Here is a 20307-nt window from a genome sequence, read left to right as displayed (position 1 = left end):
GGACGTGACTGTGCGTGGCCGACCCTCTGAAAGGCAGAGGTGCTCGGCTCTACCCCAGAGCTGTGGCAAGCCCTGCCCGAAGGGAGCTGGATCAGAAGACACTGGCCTCTGCTCCCCAAGTCTCAGACGGATAATTCACCCTTCAAGGCGTCTGCTCTGTAGTCGAGATGGGCCCGGGAGCGCCGGAGAGCACAGCCGGGGGAGGCTGGATCCTGCCCTCACTTACACCGGCGTTCCAGACGGGGCAACTTTGGTGAAGTTGCTCCTGATTTACGCCATGGTGGAGGTGAGGGGAACCCCGGCTGGCCCAGCATTACCCAGAAAGCAATGTGGAGCACAGGCCGCTTTGCTGTCACTGGCGGGGAAAAGCAAGTGCCCCGTGGGGAGAATTTCGACATGATGAACAAGATCTGTACGAAGGGAAAAGATCAGCCCCAACCCAGATTATTGGGTGGGGGGGCAGTTTAACATGCTGGGGAAATAATCCTTATGAATCAGTCATAGAACAGAGACAAATCGGGTTAAATGCTGCATTCCTGAGAGGCACAGAGAGTTGTAATTATACAACGGCTCAAAGGTGACATCTCCTCCCCCCGGGCCCTGTCAGGGGCTGCCGTGTGGGTGTGGAACGAATCTCCCTTCAGCACAGGCTCGATGGTGAGGGGCTGTTGGCCAGCCCAGACGACTGGGGTTTAGAGGCCCTAAAAAGAGGCGAGTGTAAGAAGTGCCCTGGCTGGCTGGGAGCAGAACCGGGCGCAGCAGGAACGCTCTTACCTTGGCCCCCAGAGGCAGAGGAGAAGCAGGGGGCAGACGCCAGGCAGTAGGGCCGTTCCCATCTTGTCCCCGCTGGCTCTGGGGGGGGGGCGGGTTGGCGGCCTGGGCCCGGCTTGGGCTGGTTGTTGGGGTCGTGTTGTCCTTTCCCTGGGTGCTGCTGTTTCTCGTCTCTCCTCGCTGCTCCTTGCACTTTCCTCCACGCTTCAGGACCTCAGGGAGCCCCCGCCTGGGGTGGTGGGTTGACGGCCCCAGCAGGATGGGGCCATCCTCCACGCAGGCAGCTCCTAACCCACCCAGCCCCCGGCCTCTCAAGCCAGCCCCAAGGACATGGGCCAGGCAGGGCTGCCTGCTCCTCTACCAGGGCAGCCAAGTTCCCAGGAGCTGCTGGTTGCCTGGAGGGGGAAGAGCCGCTCTCAGTTCAGGCTGAACTCCCTTCAGCTCCATGTGGACAGGTCCTTCCCCTCCGCCCCCCATCCAAGTCTCCAGTGGGGGGGGGGGCTAGCTGCAGGCTCCCGGCAGAAGGAGGAGGAGAGGGCAGGCCGCCCCCACTGCCCGGCCACCGCTTGGCTTCCCGCTTGGCTCACAGCCCCGTGCGCCTCGGGCTGGGCGCCCCGCTCCGCTCCTGTGCGCCCCGGTCCCGGCTGAGCGCACCCGGGTGGGGGAGCGTCTCTCCTTGTAGGGGGGGCGAGCAGGCTCCCCCGGATCCCGTAGGCGCACGTGGAGCCCCTGCTGCCTCTCTGGCCCCCCCAGCTGCCTCCGGCTCAGCGCCTCCCTGGCCCCACGGGCGCGGCCGTCCCCTGGCGCGGGCAGGGTCCCAGCCGGGCTCGCAGCGCGTCCGGGGTTCGCAGCGGCTGCTCCGCCTGGGATCGCGCCGCCACGCCGCGTTCCTCAGCGCCCGGAGCCCGAGTCCCGACACGTCCAGACAGGAGCCCGCAGGGGAAGGACGGGGGCAGAGGGTGGCAGCCGCAGCGGGGCAGGCGGGGCGGGGAGGGAGCGTGCCACACACCGCCTGCCTGCCGGGGCGGGGCGGGGCGGGGCGGGACGGGGGAGGGCGATGGAGAGGTGTTCGTGCATGGGAGTGAGTGTGTATCCGTGTGTGCGCGCGCGCGTGTGTGTGTGGATATATAGGGGTGTGCATGGATGTGTGTGTGCGTGCGTGGGTATAAAGGAGTGTGCAAGGATGTGTGTGTGTGCGTGGATATATAGGGGTGTGCAGGGATGTGTGTGTGTGTGTGTGTGTGTGTGTGTGTGTGTGTGTGTGTGTGTGTGTGTGTGTGTGTGGGGGGGGGGGGGACATAGAGGGGTGTGTGTGTGTGCGATGTGTGTGTGTGTGTGTGTGTGTGTGTGTGTGTGTGCATGGATATATAGAGGTGTGCATGGATGTGTGTGTGCGAGGACATAGAGGGGTGTGTGTGGATGTGTGTGTGTGTGTGTGCATGGATATATAGAGGTGTGCATGGATGCGTGTGTGCGAGGACATAGAGGGGTGTGTGTGGATGTGCATGGATGTGTGTGTGCGAGGACATAGAGGGGTGTGTGTGGATGTGTGTGTGTGTGTGTGTGTGTGCATGGATATATAGAGGTGTGCATGGATGCGTGTGTGCGAGGACATAGAGGGGTGTGTGTGGATGTGTGTGTGTGTGTGTGCGAGGATATAGAGGGGTGTGTGTGTGTGCGAGGATGTGTGTGTGTGTGTGTGTGTGTGTGTGTGTGCATGGATATATAGAGGTGTGCATGGATGCGTGTGTGCGAGGACATAGAGGGGTGTGTGTGGATGTGTGCATGCGCAGATATAAAGGGGTGTGCATGGATATCTAGGGTTGTGCCTGGATCGTATGTGTGTGCGTGGATACACAGGGGTGTGCGTGGATGTGTGAGTGGATCTAGCGGATTGTGCACACATGGGTACACGGGGGTGTGGGTGGCGTGTGAGTGTGCATGGATGGGGGGGTGAGTGGCTCTGTGGCGGGCAGGGGGACGTGGCGGGGAGTGCTTGGATGGAAGGTGCGTATGTGGATGGAGGATCTGAGTGTGTCTGCGGGTGCTCCTGGATTTGAGAGGGATGGGCCTGGCTGTGTGAGTGCGTGGGGGGGAGGGTGTGTGCACGAACAGGGGACGTGTGTGTGTGTCAGGGGGAGATCGGGTGTATAAGTCCCCTAGGCTGTGCGGGTGGATACAGAGGTGGGAGGTGATGGCTTGGCCGCGTGTTGGCCGTGGGAGGGCGTGTATGGGAGATGAAGGAAGCTGATTTTACTGGCCCCTCGTACACGACTCCCTCTCAATCACCTCGGCTCTGTTGTGCTCTGCGTGGAAAGGTGCAGCCCTTGGCATTGAGGCTCCGGCAGCAGTGCTGGGGTGGGCGGAGGGGGCTCAGGCACGTGGTGGGGTTGTGATGGCTGGGGAGCCGTGGGGCCCAGGATCCACTGTTTACCTCTGACTAAGCGTCCCTTATTCCTCGGTCCCAGTAATTGTGGGCTCTGTAAACGTAGCAGCCGCAGGCGTGAGACCGGCTGTTTGAATGTGGTGCCCCATGGCAGCCACGGACTTCGCCTTTTTGACTCAGAAGAAGATTTGCATTTTGTTGCAGTGGGGAGCTGTTGCTCCCCCAGGGAGCCGGCTGTGACCACCTGGCTCTGTTCCTGCCGGAGCCCATGCTGCACACGTCCCGCCGGGGCGAGCTGGCCTGCCACAAACGATGCCCGCGCGTGAGAGATGAACCGGGAGGCTGTGTTCGTGCCAAGTCTCTGCGGGCCTGGCGGGACCTTTCAGAGCCTTGTAACTGGCTGTGGGGAGAGAAACATCCTTATCTAGGGAGATCAGTGCTCCAAAATAGTCACAGGAGCCACCGCCGTTGGAAGGAAGGCTGGCCTGGGGGTTAGTGCACTGGGCTGGGACGCAGGAGGTCCGGGTTTAATCCGTAGCTCTGCCACTGACTCCCTGTGTGAGCCTGGGCCAGTCTCTTTGCCCCGTTGGGCCTCAGTTCTGCAGCTGTGAAATGGAGGCAATAATCTGCCCTTTGCCTGTTTGCATGGTAAACTCTTCAGACGGAGCCTGCTCTAGCCATGGGCAGCAGATTCCTGGGAGTGTGGACCCATCCTGGTTCCTTCCATGGGGAATGAGGCTGGCGGAGCTGCCCAGAGCAAGGGGCAGCCACTGGCTGGGGCTCTGAAAAGCCGGAAGTGGCCCCTAGGCAGGCTGCAGACCCCGCCTCCCATCCCGTGGGAAGGAGCCCACCAGTCCCTGTGCGAAGGGGATCTGCAACTCCAGCCCAGGTGGCTTTGCCCCCTGCTAGCGCCCAGCTGCCATCGTGGCTGAGCTGAGCAGATCCAAGAGAGGCGCTGAGTCCCACTCTCCTCTCGAACCCCGGGCAGCTGGTGCCAGCCCGCCCAGAAAGGGCCACTGGGAAAGGCGGCCCCGGCTGGGGGCATCACCCGCCCAGGGACCCCCCTCTCGGCCATTTGCAGGACCTAGGGCAGAGGCCGCAATTGGGGGCCTTTCATCCTGGCCTGGCCCAGCTGCGCCTGCCCTGGCGTCACACCACTCCCAGCCTACGGACCCAGCGACCTCCGCAGCCCCGGACCGGGGCTGGCCCTGTCAGCCTCCATCCCAACTAGCTAACTAGGTTCAGAGGTGCGGAGGCAGGTGCTGGGGGTCTGCTGCCAACTCTTACAGAGGCCAAGGGGGCAGGTAGACACCAAAGGTTTGTCTAGGGTGGCAGATTGTCTTGAGCAGCTTCTGGCTTTGGGGCACAGACTCTCCCCTCTGCATGCACCCTGCATTCACCCTGGTCCCAGCTGGCCCCCCTCGGTGATCATGGTCCCTGTGTAGCAGCCCCAGGCATTGCATCTTCACACCCCAGGACAGGGGGGAAACTGGGCCGCCTGTGAGCTGGGTACGAAGCAGCCCGGCGGCCAGCATTGCCCCGGTGGAATCGGGCCTGGCCCTGGAGTTTCTTCCTCTCCCATATGGAATAATGTTAATTGTCTCGGTGGTTTGTGAACGGCCGATTGTTTCTGCTTCCCGACTGACTGGCTGGAGTCCTGGACCACTGCAGACCGTCACGGGGGCTCCTTCCTGCTCCCTGACAGGACGACTCACACATTTTAAACCGGGGAATCGTGAATAATGACGCCTCTTCCAGCCAAATCCTCGTTCCTGCTACTGCCACCGGTCGGGGATCGGTCAGCTTCTTTCCCGAGTACCTGCTGGTTACGTGCAGGCTCACCACTCACTAGTGACACGACCCCACCAGTCCTCAGGAGCGGGACGGTGCATGTGACTCAGACAGATGTTTGACAGATGCTCTCCTGGCAGGCGTGTAAGCTCAGCCGCAAAACTCGCTCCCCCCAGCGATCCAGCTGCTCCATGTGATACAGATTCAGGGGTCAGGAGGGTGTTTCCATCGCACACGCGGACCTACCTGCCTCCCTGTCCCAGTGACCCCCAGCGTGTCTCTGGGTGCCCTGGCTCCTCGCTGGGTTTCTGCACAGGTCTGCGTGTCACAGGAGTGCCGTGTGGCCTCTCCCCACAGCATCTTGGCTAGTTCCATGCCCTGTTCCTCTCTCGGGGCCAGCCGGGCCCTCACCCCCGGGCCCTCACTCACAGTAACTGGGGGCCAGGAGAACAACCGGGCCTGGCCTAGTTTTCACTCTCAGCAAACGCCTGGCTCTAGGATCCAGTCCCTCGTCTCCGGCCCCCTGGAGTTCCCAGCGCCAGCTGCGGGGGCCCTGGGTGTCCCCCGACAATGGTTCTGAGTCGCTGGGGGGGGGGTTGGGCCCCAGAGCTCTCTCGGGGTCCCTGACGCGGTGCGCTTGGTGGGGACGGGTTGGAGAGGAAGGGCCCAGGGAACCTAACCCCCCTCGGCCGCCATGCTGTGCGGCTCCCTGACACCCGCCTCGGTTCCCGCTTGTGCCCTGGCGGGGTTTGTTGTGTAAAGAGCCGTGCAGCGGAAGGCGCTGGCACGGGGCTCTTCCCCCAGCACAGCACAGCGCTCAACCCCCGGCATGGCGCTCTGCCCCCGGGCGGGCTGGGGCTATGCCCGTCCAAAGGCCTGCCAGCAGCCAGCTCCACTGACGTGTCGGTTCCTGTTCCGATGGGGAAGCAACGTGTGTTTCCGTTGGGAAATGGATCGTAAAGTTGCTCTGGGCCCGAGCAGGTTTTGCAGGCCCCGGTGGCCCCTTCAGGAGCGGAATTCACCCGTCCCGCGGTCGGGGTAAGATGGGGGCAGCCGTTCGGCACCGATCCCCTCGGCAGAGGCCCGTGTCCGTTCCGGGGCACCCCCCAGCTCTGCCCAGGTTTCCTGGAGCCACGCTGCCCCCCAGGATCGCCCCCTGAGGAGGCTCAGGAGGGATTCCCTGGTGTGGCGGGGACACAGGGGGGTCAATCCAGCCTAGAGGGGCCTTCGCTCCCTGCAGACTTTTCCGCCGGCGTGGCGTGGGGAGGAAAACCATGTGCATGTCCCAATGCTCCTAACTCTCCTGCCTTAGGCCCTCGTTCAGTAGGTGCAGGACATGGAGGCAGGGGGGACCACAGAGGCAACTGATTCCCCCCACTCCCACTGCACGGGGGGTGAGGGGGCCCTTTACACAATGATCTCGCCCATAGAAATTAGCCCTGCCGGGTGGTCCCTCCCATGGAGCGTTCCTGTGGTCCCCTGCCAGATTCCCCTCTGTGCATCAGAGAAAGCTGCCCCGTCTCAGAGTGACCGGTCTGCCCGGGCCCCTGCCGCCTTCCTCTTCTGGCCTGCGCAGGTCGTGGCCCTGGGTCAGACTTTGGCTCCCAGGTCGTGGGGGCGCTTTGCCAGCAACCCCCTGGGTGCTGCTTGCGGGTGGCGTCTGCATGGGGGGGGGGAGCGGGAGGACAATGTTCCCCTGGCCCACGTCACCCCCCAGGGAGGTAATTGCTCCCACCTGAGTCTGCGGGACATGGCGGGGTGGGGGCAGCTTTGCCAAGGCAGCTGTTTGCCTGTTTGCGATGATCCTGCCCATCGGTAAATCCAAAGTCGAAGCGAAGGGGAGGCGCTGTTCATCCTCCTCCAGCCCTTAACGGCAGAATCGCTTCCAAGTGCCGGGGTCTCCTGCCCCTGCTGCTGCGGGAAACCAACCCAGGAGGCGGCTCTCTTCCAGCATCTTGTCACCGGGGGAGGTGGGCGCCCTCCTTCCAGACCACACCGCCCGGCCTCCCTTGGCCAGCGCGGGCTGGGGGGGACGGCCAACGCCTCCCCCAGGCCCCATTCTAGCAAAAACCCTTCAGCACCCGCGTCACTTTGAGCACCTGCGTCGAGCCAATGGGCTCTGTGGGGTCAGCCCCCTTTGCCCCTCATTCACGGCTTGCACACCCCGTCGTCTGTTACTGTAGCAAATGTTCCTGCAGGGCCCAGCGCAGGCCTGGGGTGACAGCACTGACGTCCGCGGAGCCGCGCCTGCTTCCCCCCGGGTTGGCTTCACCCTGCCCCACCGGCCTCTCTGCTGAGGTAGCAGAGAAGAGGCTGTGTGCACGCCCGCTATGGCATGCCCCGGTCGGCTGCCCGTTGAATGCCAAACCCTGCATCCAGGCCGCCCCCCTGCGACCCACAGCAAACAGGCCGGGTCAAAGAAATGCCTCTGGCCCCAGGAGGGGAAGCGGGTGGTTAGGGAGAAGCCTTAGTTCCCGGGCAGGTCACTGCCCAGGCTTCGACCAGCCCCAGAGAAAATTCCGTCTCCTGGTCCAGGGCGGGGGAGTCAGGGCGTCACCCCATCGCAGACCATTACAAACGCCAGCTCAGTGTCTTTCAAACGGACTTAAACTGGGGGGCTCTGGCTTTCTCCCCAGATCCCCCTGGACAGAGCTAGCCAGGGTTGGTGCTGTTACTCCCGTGCATAGGAATGGACCCGGCTCGTTTGTTGCGTTTAGCACAGATGCAGAGGGTGAAGGGGGCAGATGGGAGGCCAGGGCCTCGTGCTGCTCTTTTGCCCCAGGGAACTTTTCCCCTGAGCCGGGGGTGCCCCGTAAAATACCAGCAGGAAAGAAATAGCAACTGGGCTGGAAAGCAAATGAGATTTTCAAAATCCTCTCCGTGTCAAATGCTCCTGGGCAGCTAAAGATGTTCCGGCTCGCCCAGGATTGATGCAGCTGACACGGGGCTGTGTTTGCAAACGGATGAATCGATCAAGTGCATGTGTAGTACAACGGCAAAGTGTATGTTGGCATCCCCTTCTGGTGGCTGCGCCACTAGAGGATAACAACTTACCACTGCTGCTGAGTTACTCCTTCCGCTCAAGTGGGCGAGGTCTGAGCTGCAGCACGGAAGGGGAAGACGACCCACGCCGAGGAGCAGTGGGGTTGTTATACACATCTCGTCAGGCTGTGCCATCACCACAGTGAACACCTACAAACCGGGGGAGTGCTCAGGTGTGCGGAGAATCCTGGGTGTTTGCATTCGCTCGCTCACTGAAATTGTGTGTGTGCAAATTAGACCCGGGGGGTTGAGTGTGCAATGGTAAATCGATCGAGAGCCTGACCGGGCCCCTTTAGGAGCTGGAACGTTGTGCGCACCGTGCCGTCTGGGCCGTCAGACCCAGGCAGGGAGCGATTCCCAGGGTGGGGGTGTGCAGGTAAGGACACTGACCCCTGCCCTGGGGGGGTGACATGCTGATTTCATGTGAGCGCCAGCCAGTCCAAAGGCAGGAGCTCAGCACCGCAGCCCACTGCTCCCGAGCCGTTCCCATTCAGAAAGTGCTTTCGAACCCTGATGCTCCCCAGCGAGTCAGCCTGGGGCTAACCGCGCCACTGGCTGCAGAGTCTGGGATCCGCTGGGGCCTGGGCGACGTTTCTTAGGAAGATTGTGGGAGAAGGGGGAACGTTACAACAGTGTAACAGAGAAACCACAAACCCCCGAGGGCGCCTGAACTCCCTGAGCGCTGGTGGGCTTCTGCGGCGATAACCGGCACCCGATAACCGACAACCGGTGATTGATCGCTGACAGCTGGCAATCAGCGCGCACAACAGATAACGCAGAGCTACTTTTCTCTAACCCCGTCCTGCTCCAGCCGCAGCGCCAGCACTGCCAAATGAAGCCACCCGAACCTGCGGCTCAGGAAGGAGGATCATGCATTGAGCCCTGCCAGCCCGGCTGGCGAACATGGCTGACGAGCAGGCAGTAATTTCCAGCGCCAAGGGATCTCCCAGGCGGCAGAACAATCTCTGCCCAAAGCGGTAAGCCGTTCGCACCTCAGCCACGGCCTACGGCAGGGACGGGCGCTTCAGAAACGCCCGAGCTAGATTGTTCAGAGACCAGAAGGGACCGTTGTGGTCCCCTCGTCTGAGCCCCTGCCGGAGAATCTTGCTCGAGAGGCCGGCATCCAGCCCGGTGCTCGGGGCTGAGCAAGAGCGGCTCTTTCGGAGAGGGGCCCAGTCCCGATCGAAGACTCCAAAGGATGGGGGTGAAGGAAAGGCAGGCGGCGGAAACTCCAGCCCTTGGGAGGCGTGCAACCGGACACGGCCGAGCGAAGCAGGGGCGGCCTGGCTGGGCTCCACGGCAGCCATGTGGGTGCTGAGGAGACGCGCCTACATGTCGAGCTCCCCCGCCCGGAAAGGGGAGCCCCTTCCCACCCCGCAGGGAGCAGCATTTCAGACGCTCAGCCTGCCCCGTCCCCTCTGAGTGGGCCTGTGGTTCCGGCACCCCGCAGAGCCTTGCTCCCCGGTCTAACTCGCCCTGCCGGGCGGGACTGCACCCTGGGGTGGCCTGGCCTTTGGCAGTGACCTTCGTCGCCGCGGAAGGATGCACTGGCCCATCTCCTTGCCTCCCAGTGACTCGGGCAAACTCACCACCTGTCACTCTGCCAAGGACCCGGGCTCCCCCCCCGGGCAGTCCTGATTGGCCGGGATGCTCAGGCTGGGCTACTTTCCATTGGTGCTTTAAAGGGAAACGGTCCAGCTCGAGCTCAGGTGTCGCTGTCAGAGGCAGGTGAGCACAGGACGCCTGGGTTCCTTCCCATGATCTACCCCCAGCTCTTCCTGCTGCTGCGGCCAAGGCAATTCTCCTCCCGACCTCCGCAAATAATTGTTACCAAAACAACAAGGGGGTGGGGGGGAACTGAACCCACGATCGACAGCGTGAGCTAAGGGAATAGCTCCTCCGGCTGGCAGCTGTAGTAGCCTCTTATTCTCCTAGCCACTAGAGGGGGACAAAAACCGACGCTCCCCTGGGGCAGGCGACATGAGCATCGAGCAGGGAGAAGAATTATTTCGGAGGAGGCGTGCCGGGTTACAGCAGGGTTGTATCTCTGGAGAGAAGAGGTGGGCTGACTGGCAGGGAAATTTCCAGACCGGGAGATGTGTTGGACCAGGAAATCATACTCAGGGGAAGGGCTGGGAGCCCCGTCACTCAGGACATGTAAAGCTAGACTGGACAGAGGCCTCGTTGATGCGCGGTGGAGAATAACCCTGCCCCGGTCCCTGGAGATGGACTGCACGACCTGACAGGTCCGTTTCATCTCTAGCTTCTGTGCCGCGCGTTCCCCAGTGACTCACCCGCGCCAGACCCATCAGCAGCCCAGATTCTCCTTGGAGGCTTCTCACCCAAGCCCGTCCCAGTGTCCTTGGAGAGCCTCGGTGGCCACATCAGTGAGCATCTCCTCCGGTTCTCCCGCCCCGCCGCTCTCCATCCAGCCCACATTCCTGGGGAGGTTTCTCACCGCTTCCCAGCGGCCCGCCCTCCTCGGATCCCGTGGGCGGGGGAATGGCAGCTAATGACGGATGGAGCTTCAAACGCTTTGGCTGGGCTGGGCAAGCGCCCGAAGCCGCTGGGGTCCCTGCGCAAAACTCGACTGAATCTTCGGAGGGCCTGGTTCCAGGGGCAGAGCAGAACGACATCCGTCGGGAGACGCATCCTTCAGGAGCAGCGTGGCCATGCGGAGAGAGCCTCTCCAAACCCTGAAGAGGGCTCTGGTGGGTCCTCATTCGCCCAGCGCCGGCTTCTCCCCTCCTCACCCACCGACACCTATTCCTGGCAGGACCAGCCCTGGCCCAGAGTTTAATACGTGGCTATAAAAGCTGTGGGCAACCAGGGAAGAACGTACAGCTCAGGCGCCAACCCTCTCCTCTGCGGGGTCCGTAGCATCGCGGTGACGGAGCGCTTCGCCGACAACTGGGCACCAGGAACCCTCGCCAGCCTTCCTCAGGAGCGACGCCAGACACCAGGGGCAACAGCCCACAGAGCTGCTGGGGGAAGACGCTCTCTGCCAGACGCGTCAGGGCTCTGGGACCCATGGCTGGATCGTGGGCTGTGGGGCAGCCTGGGCTGGCCAGGAGAGAAGTTCCCTGGCTTGGCGTTTTTAAGCCCCCTTCCTCAACCTGCCCTCCCATCGCTAGGACCCACCGTGAGATGCCTTGGTCTCCAGGGCTGTCCCGTGAAGCATCTCTTGGACAGGGTTACTGGTCTGCTGGCTGGGGGAAGCAGGAGACATGATATATCCTGATTTCAATCCAGCTTTGGACACAGAGGGCGTATCAAGGGGGGTCCCGCGGGGGTCAGGCTGGGTCTGGTACATTCGATATTTTCCTGAATGACTCGGATGGTGGAGTGGAGGACACGCTTACAAAATGCGCAGATGACCCCAGGCTGGGAGGGGTCACATGTACTCTGGGGGCCCGGGTTAGAATTCAAAACCACCTCGACTGACTGGAGACGTGGTCAGAATCCAGCCGGATGAAATTCCAGCTAAGTGCCAAGTGCTGCACTGTGGAAGGAAAACCCAAGTGCCCCCTGGGGAATCAGCGGCTAGGGAGCCGTCCTGCTGAAAAGGACGCAGGGGGCTCGGGGATCACGGATTGAATACGGGTCCACAGAAAAGGTTGATCTCATTTTGGGGTGTATTAAGAGGCGTGTTGTACATCAGACCCGGGAGGTCACTGTCCCGCTCCGCTCTGCCCTGCAGCACCGCGGCCAGGTCTGGGTGCCCACTGCAGGAAAGACGAGGACAAATCGGAGCAAGTCTGGAGGAGAGCAACAGAAATGCTCCATGATCTGTGAAGGGCTGCTCTAAAGAGGACCGGGACCGATAGTTCTCCATGTCCCCTGAAGACAGGACAAGCAGGAATGGGCTTAATCCGCGATTTACATTAGATATTGGGGGAACTCTCTCTAACTCTCAGGGCCGTTCAGCTCTGGAACCAGCTTCCCGGGGAGGTTGTGGGGTCCCTGTCCCTGGAGGTTTTTAAGAACCGGTTGGCAGAAGCCCAGCCAGGGCTGGTCTAGGACTACGTGGCCCTGCCTCAGCGCAGAAGGACCTCTCAAAGTCCCAGTTCCAGCCGGACATTTCTGTGACCACCCGCCCAGCCATGCCTGGAGCCAGCTAACCCTGGGGGCAGTGGGACGCCTCCAAGCACTGGCTAACCCCACTGGGGGGGCCTGTCCTAGGGCATCGAGCCCATATGCAGCCCCGGGGGGTCCTGGACTCACTGGCTAGGGTAGGGGCCTCAGACATAGGGGCCCTGGTGATGCTTTCATTCATCACCTCCAGCTTCAGAGACTGATGCCTTCTGCCCAGGAGCCAACCTAGTGGGCAGCTGCACGGCACCCGCTAAGCAAGCCAGGCCACGGCCCTGGGGCGCCCATCTCTCGCCCCTGCATGATTGAATCAGAGGCCGGGCCTCGTCGAGGACCAGCTCTCACTGTGGGGATGGGGATGTGGAAACTTGGAAGCGCTTTCTCTCCCGCTGCATGTGGGCAAGATCCAGGGGAGGGGGCACGGCCTCCATAGCGGCAGCTTCCCTGACACAGCGTTCCCTGCACACACAGCACCACCTGCCTGGGAAACGAACGAGCTAGTGGGAGCGGACCATTATTGGCCTTGTTAGACAGAGAAGGGAATTAGGCACTGGGAGGGGAAGGGACTTGACTAAGGTCACACAGGGAGTCAGTGGCAGGGTCAAAAACAGAACCCTGACTCCCCAAGTCCCCTGCTCTAACCACTAGACCCCGCCTCCTCTCAGAGCTGGGGATAAAACCCAGGAGTCCTGGCTCCCAGCACCCCCCCCCCCGCTCTAACCACTAGACCCCACTCCCCTCCCAGAGCTGGGAGTAAAACCAGGAGACCTGACTCATGTTCTGGCAGGGGTCGTATTCAGAACCTGCGGCAGAAGGGACAGGTCCCAGGGAAATCTCTGGGTCATGCTCACTGAGACCCACACCCAGGGGCACATGGGTTGGAAAGCTGGTGTGATGGACAAAGCGGTATGAACCGCATCCATCTGACCTAGATTGGAAGTGCCAGCAGAGGAGAACAGATGCCCGGGGGTAAAGGGGGCACATGGCAGGAACGGTACCTGACAAGAGGGTCTGGGATAGAGTGTGGGGCTGTCTTCCCTTACTCCCCGTGGTTTTCCCGCTGTACCCCTTTCCCCGGGCGTCTGATCTCTGATCCTGGTAAATCCGGAGCAATCCCAGAGACCCCCAAGGCAGCCGCTCTGAATTAATGCCCAGGGAGCCAAAATCAGCACCTCACCTTACGTCTCCACCTTCCCCGGGGCCGCTCAGCTAAGACCCAGTATCTGTGTTTCAGGCCAAGTGCCAACCACCAGGCCACGCAGCCGCCCAGGTCATTTACAAGGAGAAAAGGTCAGCCCTGGGGCCAGGCGGTTACAGCCGGCCCAGCCAGACCAGACACCTGGCGTCAGTTCCCAGTTGCAATTCTGGCCTGGCAGGAGAGGAGAAGGGCTGAGGACATGTCAGGGGCTTCCCCGAGGGACCCCTGCCCCTCTCGAGCACGTGCTTCTCCGAGAAGGAAAAAGAACCTGGCATTTTAAAAAGGGACGTAAGGGCCCCAAATCCCAGACAGCCCCTGCGCCGCGGATGGCACGCGTGTGCCTAGCGGGGTGGGCCCCGAGCAGACAGGGCACGCTGGGCCGGGGGTGGGGAGGATGCTATGTTCATTCACTGAAGGGGGTTACTCCCCCGCCCTCGCCCCGGGCCCTGGACTCTGACCTCCAGCTGTTTGTGGGGTGCTCAGGGCAAGGAAAGAGCCGGCTTTCCACAGCCGTGCAGCACCCTGCACCCCGGAGCCTCTGAGCGCTGCTGCAATAGAAGTAACTGAGCCATCTGGCTTTTGTACTGATTATCAATCATGTGACCTTGTCACCAGCCAATTGCCATGCACGGTTCTTCTGGGAGTCCTGATTGGCCGACGTTAACCTCCGTTTCCATAGCACCTTTCACCCCCAAGCGCTACAAACTACGGGCTCGCCTCGCCCAGCATGGGCATGCAGCCCCCTCTGGGGTGGGACGCGGCAGCTGATTGGCAGCCACACAGCAACTTCACCCAACGGGGCAGGGCAGGAGGTGAAGAATGCAAAGGAATCAGCCCGATTCCAGGCACCCGATGGGATTCAGAACACGGAGTGTGGCCAGGACCCCCCGGGTTAACACTCAATTCTTACCAAAATGTGCCCGGGTACTTTACTGACATTTTGCTTTAACTCCATGTGGAAGCTGGGCTTGTGACGTAGGGTTAATGGATGGAGCAGTTATTACTCACCGGGGCTCTTCAAACTGAACTGGGAGCATCTTAGCGCTTTTAACCCCAGCAGGGTCAGGCCTGGTCATTGGGTAGCTAGGAGAGGGCTAAGAAAACTTGGTCTCGGTAACTCAGTAGGCGGCAGTGAACTGACGGCTCAGCTCTGAGGGATTGCCCTGTACCCTGACGGGGCCTTTTTCACCAGTCAGGGGGCTGTAACCCTGGGGCCCTGGCCAAATCTCAGTTCTACTGGCTGAACATTTCCCATGAGGTGTCTGTTCCTGCCCTGAACACTTTGAAGCATTGCTGTGTGTCTGTCAAACAGATGCTCCCCCCCAGAGATGGCTGCATTTCAGCGCTGGGGGAAGCGACTCCTGCGCGCACGTCATCTGTCCATCTCCAGGGCGCTTCGGGATCCTTAGGAAAGACGCCATAGAACCGTCGCGTGATTATTCCCATACAGGAAATACCTGGAAAACTTTGCACCAGGGCTTCTCCAGCAAACTCCCAACCCTGGGGGGGGGGCCAGGGAGGGTCCATCAGCAATGACTCATCCTCCGTGCTATGACTCTGGCCAGTCAGTGACTCAGTGTGGCCTGGTGCCAGGCCGGTTCTGTGGTCTCGCGTTCCGACGCATTCCAAGGAGAGTTTCCCAGCTCGCAGGATCTCTCCCCCTTTGGGTCGGAGCTGGAAGACAACTGGGACCCGGCCAGGCCCGGATTCTGGGAGATTAGCTGCGGTTGTAGCGTCCAGCTGCAGCGCTGCTGGGGGCTGGGCTGCCGGGAGATTTCTGCCCGGCGCTTGGGAAATAGTTTGGCTTTTAATCGAAGCCATACAGCGTGAGCCAGACCCAACGCTCTGGCTGAGGGACCAGCGGGGTCGCAAGCGCCGGTGGCAGTGGAGGCTCATCCCAGGGACCTATCGCCCCTCAGGCCGGAGAGAGACTGAACGTGGGCTCCAGACAGATACTGGAGGTTGTAGGATCCTAAAGGTTAGAGATGGAAACTGCCCCCCACAGGCCAGCCGGTCAGAATCCAGCCCCAGGGGCCGGTGCGGGGTCAGCCCCCATTGCACATTTTCTAGCGCTTTGCTCTGTCGAGTGTCAAGTGGCCCGCGTGCAGGGCGCCCACCCTTTCCCAAGGCGAGATGGTGCCGCAGCCTCGTGCATTTCACTGTCCAGCCATTTCCCCTGATGGTCAACCTACGTTTTCCCTTTGCCAATTTCATGCTTCTCGTCGTTCTTAGCTAAGCCACTGCACATCACCCGAAATAATTCACCACCGTCCTTGCTGTTAACGCTCCTCAGATATCTGCTCTCTGGGCCCACTTGCCGCTTGGCCGGCACGCCGCCAGCTCCGGCAGATTTTGCTCTTTTAGGCCCCGATTCGGCAAGGTACTTGAGCACACGTCTATCTTTAAACACCTGCTGGATCCTTTGCTGAATCAGGGTTAAATCTCCCTTCTTAACTCAGTCTCCAGGCCCCTGATCGTTTCCATGGCTCTTCTCTGAGCCCCCTCCAGTTTGTTAATTTCTTCCTCTTTGTTAGGTGGCTTTAATTTCCCTTTAAGGTAAAAGGCCGGTCTTGCTAGCCTCTGTTTTGTTGTACCCTTTCCCAGTGGATTCTTCCAGCAGCCCCAGTTACTGTCTTCTGTGTCCTCTCTAAATACAGATTATAATCTAGATCTTTTCAGACTCCTTTCCCGGTATCAGCCCCTCTTTTCATTTACTCCTAACTTTCCTAAAAAGCCTCCCTTCTTTTCTTTGAAAATGTTCCATCTTTGGTTTCAGGCCAAAGGGGAATTTTTTTTCTTGAAAGTTAGATTAAAATAATCTAACCAGCTGTTTGGAGCTGGGCAAGGAAAGGAGAATCAGGTTCTTTCCAGTTAACACAATGAAGATACTAAAGTTGTAGTTTGTTGGGGGCTTTTTTAAAATCAAAATCCGAGAAGCTCCTCTTTTGTCACTGGAGGTTTCGCAATGTGAACTGAGACACAGAGCACGCTGCCAAAGATGGGAACACATGCACAGACACACACACCCTGACCGGGGGTATCTAGCTCAATGCCTGTAGGAGGGCAGGTGCAAATTAACAGCCGTTAAATGAGGTTGATGGTTTCGTAGTGTGGGCTGTATCGGATTCACAGAGCCACACACGGCTCTCAGTGACAGTGGTGTAAACCTGAAGTAACTCCAGCTTTGTGCTAGTGTGAGATCACAACCTGGTCCAGGATTGCTTCTATAACCATCCCACTGTGGAGCGTCAGCGGGGTCTGCGTGCCCGGCCCTCGGGTCCAAAGAACAGGCCTCTACAGCTTGAGCTAAAGGAGTAGCTCTGAAAGCTAGCAGCAGTAGTAGGTTGCTATCCTCCAGCGGGTTCCCACATACCACTCACGTTCCATTGGGAAGCTTCCTTCAGCCCTCAAGCCCTCACCGTTCATACAAGCCTTTTGTGCCATGAATGCGCCTTGTGTTACCCACCACCAGATGTGGATTTCAGCTGGCACGTGCCCTCCTCCTGGGGCCATGGTACGGCCCCCTGCCGGCAGCGCTGCGGGTGGGCGTGGGGACGGGGTGCAGCCCCCGGAGGTCTGGGCAGGACCCTGCACGTGCGTTTCAGCCAACTGACGGGCTGTTTGCAAACGAGCCGCTTTTGCTCTTTGCGGCTCGTTACTGTTTCTGGCGTCTGATTGGGCATTTAACACACGTGGTGTTGCTTCTGGTTCCTGATTGGGTGACTGACATTAGGGCCTGGTGCCAGGGGCCAGCCGGAACTGGGTCCCATTTAAGGTCTAAGCCGAGTGACTCCCCCTCGTCCACTGTGGAGCATGGGAGCCCAACATAATGAACTGGCTAGAGTCTATGTGCACCTCTGCCCTTTGCTGGTTGGAATCAGAACTGCCCCATTGTGTGTCATAGGCCCTGTACTGCAAACCTTAAGGGAGATTCTCCTTTAGCTCAGCTGATCAGGGTCAGAGTTAGAAACAGGGAGATCCAGGCTGTCTTCCCAGTGCCACATGACCACAGTGAGGGGCCAAGTGGCAGCCAGGAAACCCTAAGTGGCTTTGGTTTGTTATGGTACAGTCCGTAGTGTTTATCCCGCTGCACAGAACTGGGGGAGGGGAGTCGGGCAGCTGAGTGGGCTGCCCTGACTCAGGAGCAGATGGGCTGTGGGATCCCAGAGCTCAGTTATCTCTGGGACCCTGGGGGATCCCCCGGGACTCCCCAAAGGCAAGTCGCTCTTGGGACCAGGCCCCTGGCCTCGCTACATAGGGCTGCCCACAAGCACGGGGCAGAGGCTCCACGTTTTAACCTTCCAGAATCCTGCCGCTGCTTGTGGCTTTCACAGCGATGGGTCTGTGGCTCCGAGTCCCCCCAGCTGGGTGGCCCTCGCCCCACTCCCCCCCACGCCGCCCCAGGAGCCTGGACGCTGCGCTCCCCCAGGGTTGTCGGTGGCCACCGGCGCCTCCAGGCAACTCAGAGTCCTGGCTCGGTCTTGCTGCGGGTGGAAGGAGCCGTCCTGGGAGGCCACGAGCGTTAATCTGGGCACAGAGCTGGCCCCAGCTCCGGGGCGGCCGGCACAGTCCCAGTTCGTCTGTCCAGGCTTCCTGCCCGTGGCCTGGCCGGCGGAGGATCTCAGACAATGGCTGGGCCCAGGCGAGACAGAGCAAGGCGGAAGGGTCGGCCGCTGCCCGGAGGCACTCAGCTGCGGGGTTAGGAAGGAATTTCTCCCCGGCTGTGCAGTGGCTCTGGTGTAGCGGGGGGCAGGAGGCGGGTTTCCTCTGCAGCCCCAGAGATTGGCTTCAGCTGGAGACGGGACAACCAGTGCGTGGGGAATCCTGGGCCTGTGGCTGGTCTAGCCGAACACCGCATTTGGAATCGGGAAAGAATTTGACCCCACTCAGATGAGCAGGGACCTCGCGGGGGGGGTTCACCTTCCTCTGCCGTGGGTTGCTCCACCTCATCAATTCCCTGCCCATGCAGGGGCCTCGGGCTCCTGGGTCTCTGCCTCCTGCGGTCTGACAAGCTGTAGCCTGAGCACCCGACTCCCTGCCTGAAATCCTCCGACCTGGGCCGGGCAGGGCATCAGATGAGATGAGATGAGTTGATCCCAGGGGTCACTCCTGGCCCTGCCTGTCAGTTTCCTCTCCCTCCGCCCCCATTCTTTCTCCCCTGTTGCCCAGACCCACGGGGCTCTGGGGTGGCTCCACATCTGTCAGCTCTGTGGAACTCTACCTACTCAAGGACTTTTTCTTTATAGCCTCTAGGCTTCCTACTGCCTCTGCCCTCATAATGGCCCCACCCTCACCTGCAGCGGGGCCCCCCCCCATGGGCCAGATCTCAGCCTCCGCGAGGCTGGGGTAAACGAGGAGGAAGCCCATCAGTGCCGCTGGGTCAGTGCCACGCCTGGGCTATCTCTGGCCATGGAACATGCTCCGGGGTGCAACCTCCGGGCAAAGGTCACCCTGGGAGTCGCGTCCACCTGCGGGGCTGTCAGACTAACACGGCTACTCCAGCAGGGATTGAACTTGCGACCCCAGGGTTTAAATCCATGGGCCTCGGCTGCCTGACATCTCGCTGTCCCCCGCCCTGCTGCAGGGCCTCCTGGGCCAGTCCCAGGGGGTGCGGAGAGCAGCACAGGGCGTGAATGTGATTGACAGGCAGCTGCACCCCGAACTGCACCGGTTTAGCTGAAGCTTGGATTTTAAACCAGTTTAGTCAAATCAGTGCGGCTCTGGGTGTAGACCCAGAGAGACGGGTATAAACAGGGCTCGGGCGGGCCCAGCCTACCCTGGTACCGGGCTTGGAGCCATGTCAGAGCGTCCACACGCTGGGAGCTGCACCAGTCGCCCAGCCCACGGCGCAGCGCTGTGCAGGCCGGGCCTCAGCGACAGGATTCACCTGGCCTGGAATCCGAGCGTCTACATGGGGGGCTCCTGCTGCTTTAACCACATCGGTTTAAAGAAATCGGCACAGTTCAATGCGTGGAAAATCTCCGGTTCCTGCCATTTCCCAGTCTCAGCTCTGTCCGGGGGTAGCAAAGGGAGCGTGAGGACATTTGAGTGAGGGACGTCAGTGGGGCTGGCAGGCGCCCAGGGCAGGTCGGGCTGCGAGTCAGAACTGGGGGGCACCGGCCCATCTGGAGAGGGGAGGGGCTGGCATAGCAGGGGCTGCAGGTCGGGACTGAGGGCTGTGTAGCAGGGAGCTCTGGGCGGGAATAGCAGGGTCAGGCTGAGGGGAGCGGGCAGGGCTGTGGGGGACCCTTGGATCTGAATTACTGAGCTCTGGCCCCTGAGACGCCTGCTGGGGCATGGGGGGGGGCAGTGGCTGACTCATGGGGCGGTGAGCAATTAACCCAGGGCTGTGTGTGCAGACCCAGCTGTTACTCACCCGGGTCGTGACTCAGAGCCACGTCACTGAGCCCCCTCGGAGCATTCGGGGAAGGGGGGGGGACCGAGGGGCCCTGGGAACACACGGCGCTGCCACACGGCCCCTCCGCTCGCCGCTGACAGCACCGACATGTGCGGGAGTGAGCGTGTGTCTGCCTGGGCGTGTGCCGGCCCCGTGTGGCTGTGCACGGCTGTGCTCGGCGTGTGCGCATGCAAGCCCGTGTGTGTGTGCACATGGCCGTTTGCACCTGTGTGCATGCGATGCTGGGTGTGGGCTGGCGTGGTCGGGGAAGGGGTGTGTGCAGACTGACACGTATGTGCGTGTGCTGGTCTGTGTGCGTGGCTGTTTGCCCCCCCCCATGTGTGTGTGTGATTCTGGGTGTGTGCTGGTATGCAGGGGGGTGTGTGCAGACTGACGTGTGTGCGTGTGCTGCTGTGTGTCTCGGGCGTGCACAGGCGGGGGGGGGAGGGTGCGTGTGCGTGTGCCCGCCAGGCAGCCCCGCAGCTCTCTGCAGCCCCCCAGGCCCAGGCTAGGAAATGCCCCTGGCAATTCACGTGTCCCAGCGAAGGGTTCGCACCAAAGCGTCTCATTCCGCCCCACGGCTGGCAGAAGAGGGGGCTGCAGCGGCAGAGCTGGGCAGGGGCTCGGAGG

General features: G+C 61.1%; 1 protein-coding gene and 1 long non-coding RNA gene across 2 annotated transcripts in view; both read right to left on the bottom strand.

The window, feature by feature from the left end:
- WNT10A (Wnt family member 10A) overlaps window positions 1-909 on the bottom strand; it is a 30551-nt gene extending 29642 nt beyond the window's left edge. Inside the window, exon 1 of the mRNA XM_067570056.1 lies at window positions 775-909. Within this exon, the coding sequence (XP_067426157.1) occupies window positions 775-836 (62 nt within the window). The 5' untranslated portion in view covers window positions 837-909. The remainder of the gene's footprint in view (window positions 1-774) is intronic.
- Window positions 910-9778: 8869 nt separating this feature from the next.
- LOC137167802 (uncharacterized) lies at window positions 9779-13319 on the bottom strand. The gene is made up of 2 exons (XR_010924197.1): window positions 13260-13319; window positions 9779-11715 (listed from the first exon to the last, which is right to left on the bottom strand). It is a non-coding gene; the product is annotated as an uncharacterized lncRNA (long non-coding RNA).
- Between the last annotated feature and the right edge of the window lie 6988 nt (window positions 13320-20307).

Source organism: Emydura macquarii, unplaced genomic scaffold (assembly GCF_026122565.2).
Source record: "Emydura macquarii macquarii isolate MOO-44397 ecotype Brisbane River unplaced genomic scaffold, CSIRO-AGI_Emac_v2 contig_2988, whole genome shotgun sequence".
NCBI lineage: Eukaryota > Metazoa > Chordata > Testudines > Chelidae > Emydura > Emydura macquarii.
The sequence above is the reverse complement of the archived record's forward strand: the minus strand, read 5'-3'. Positions and strand labels throughout refer to the sequence as shown.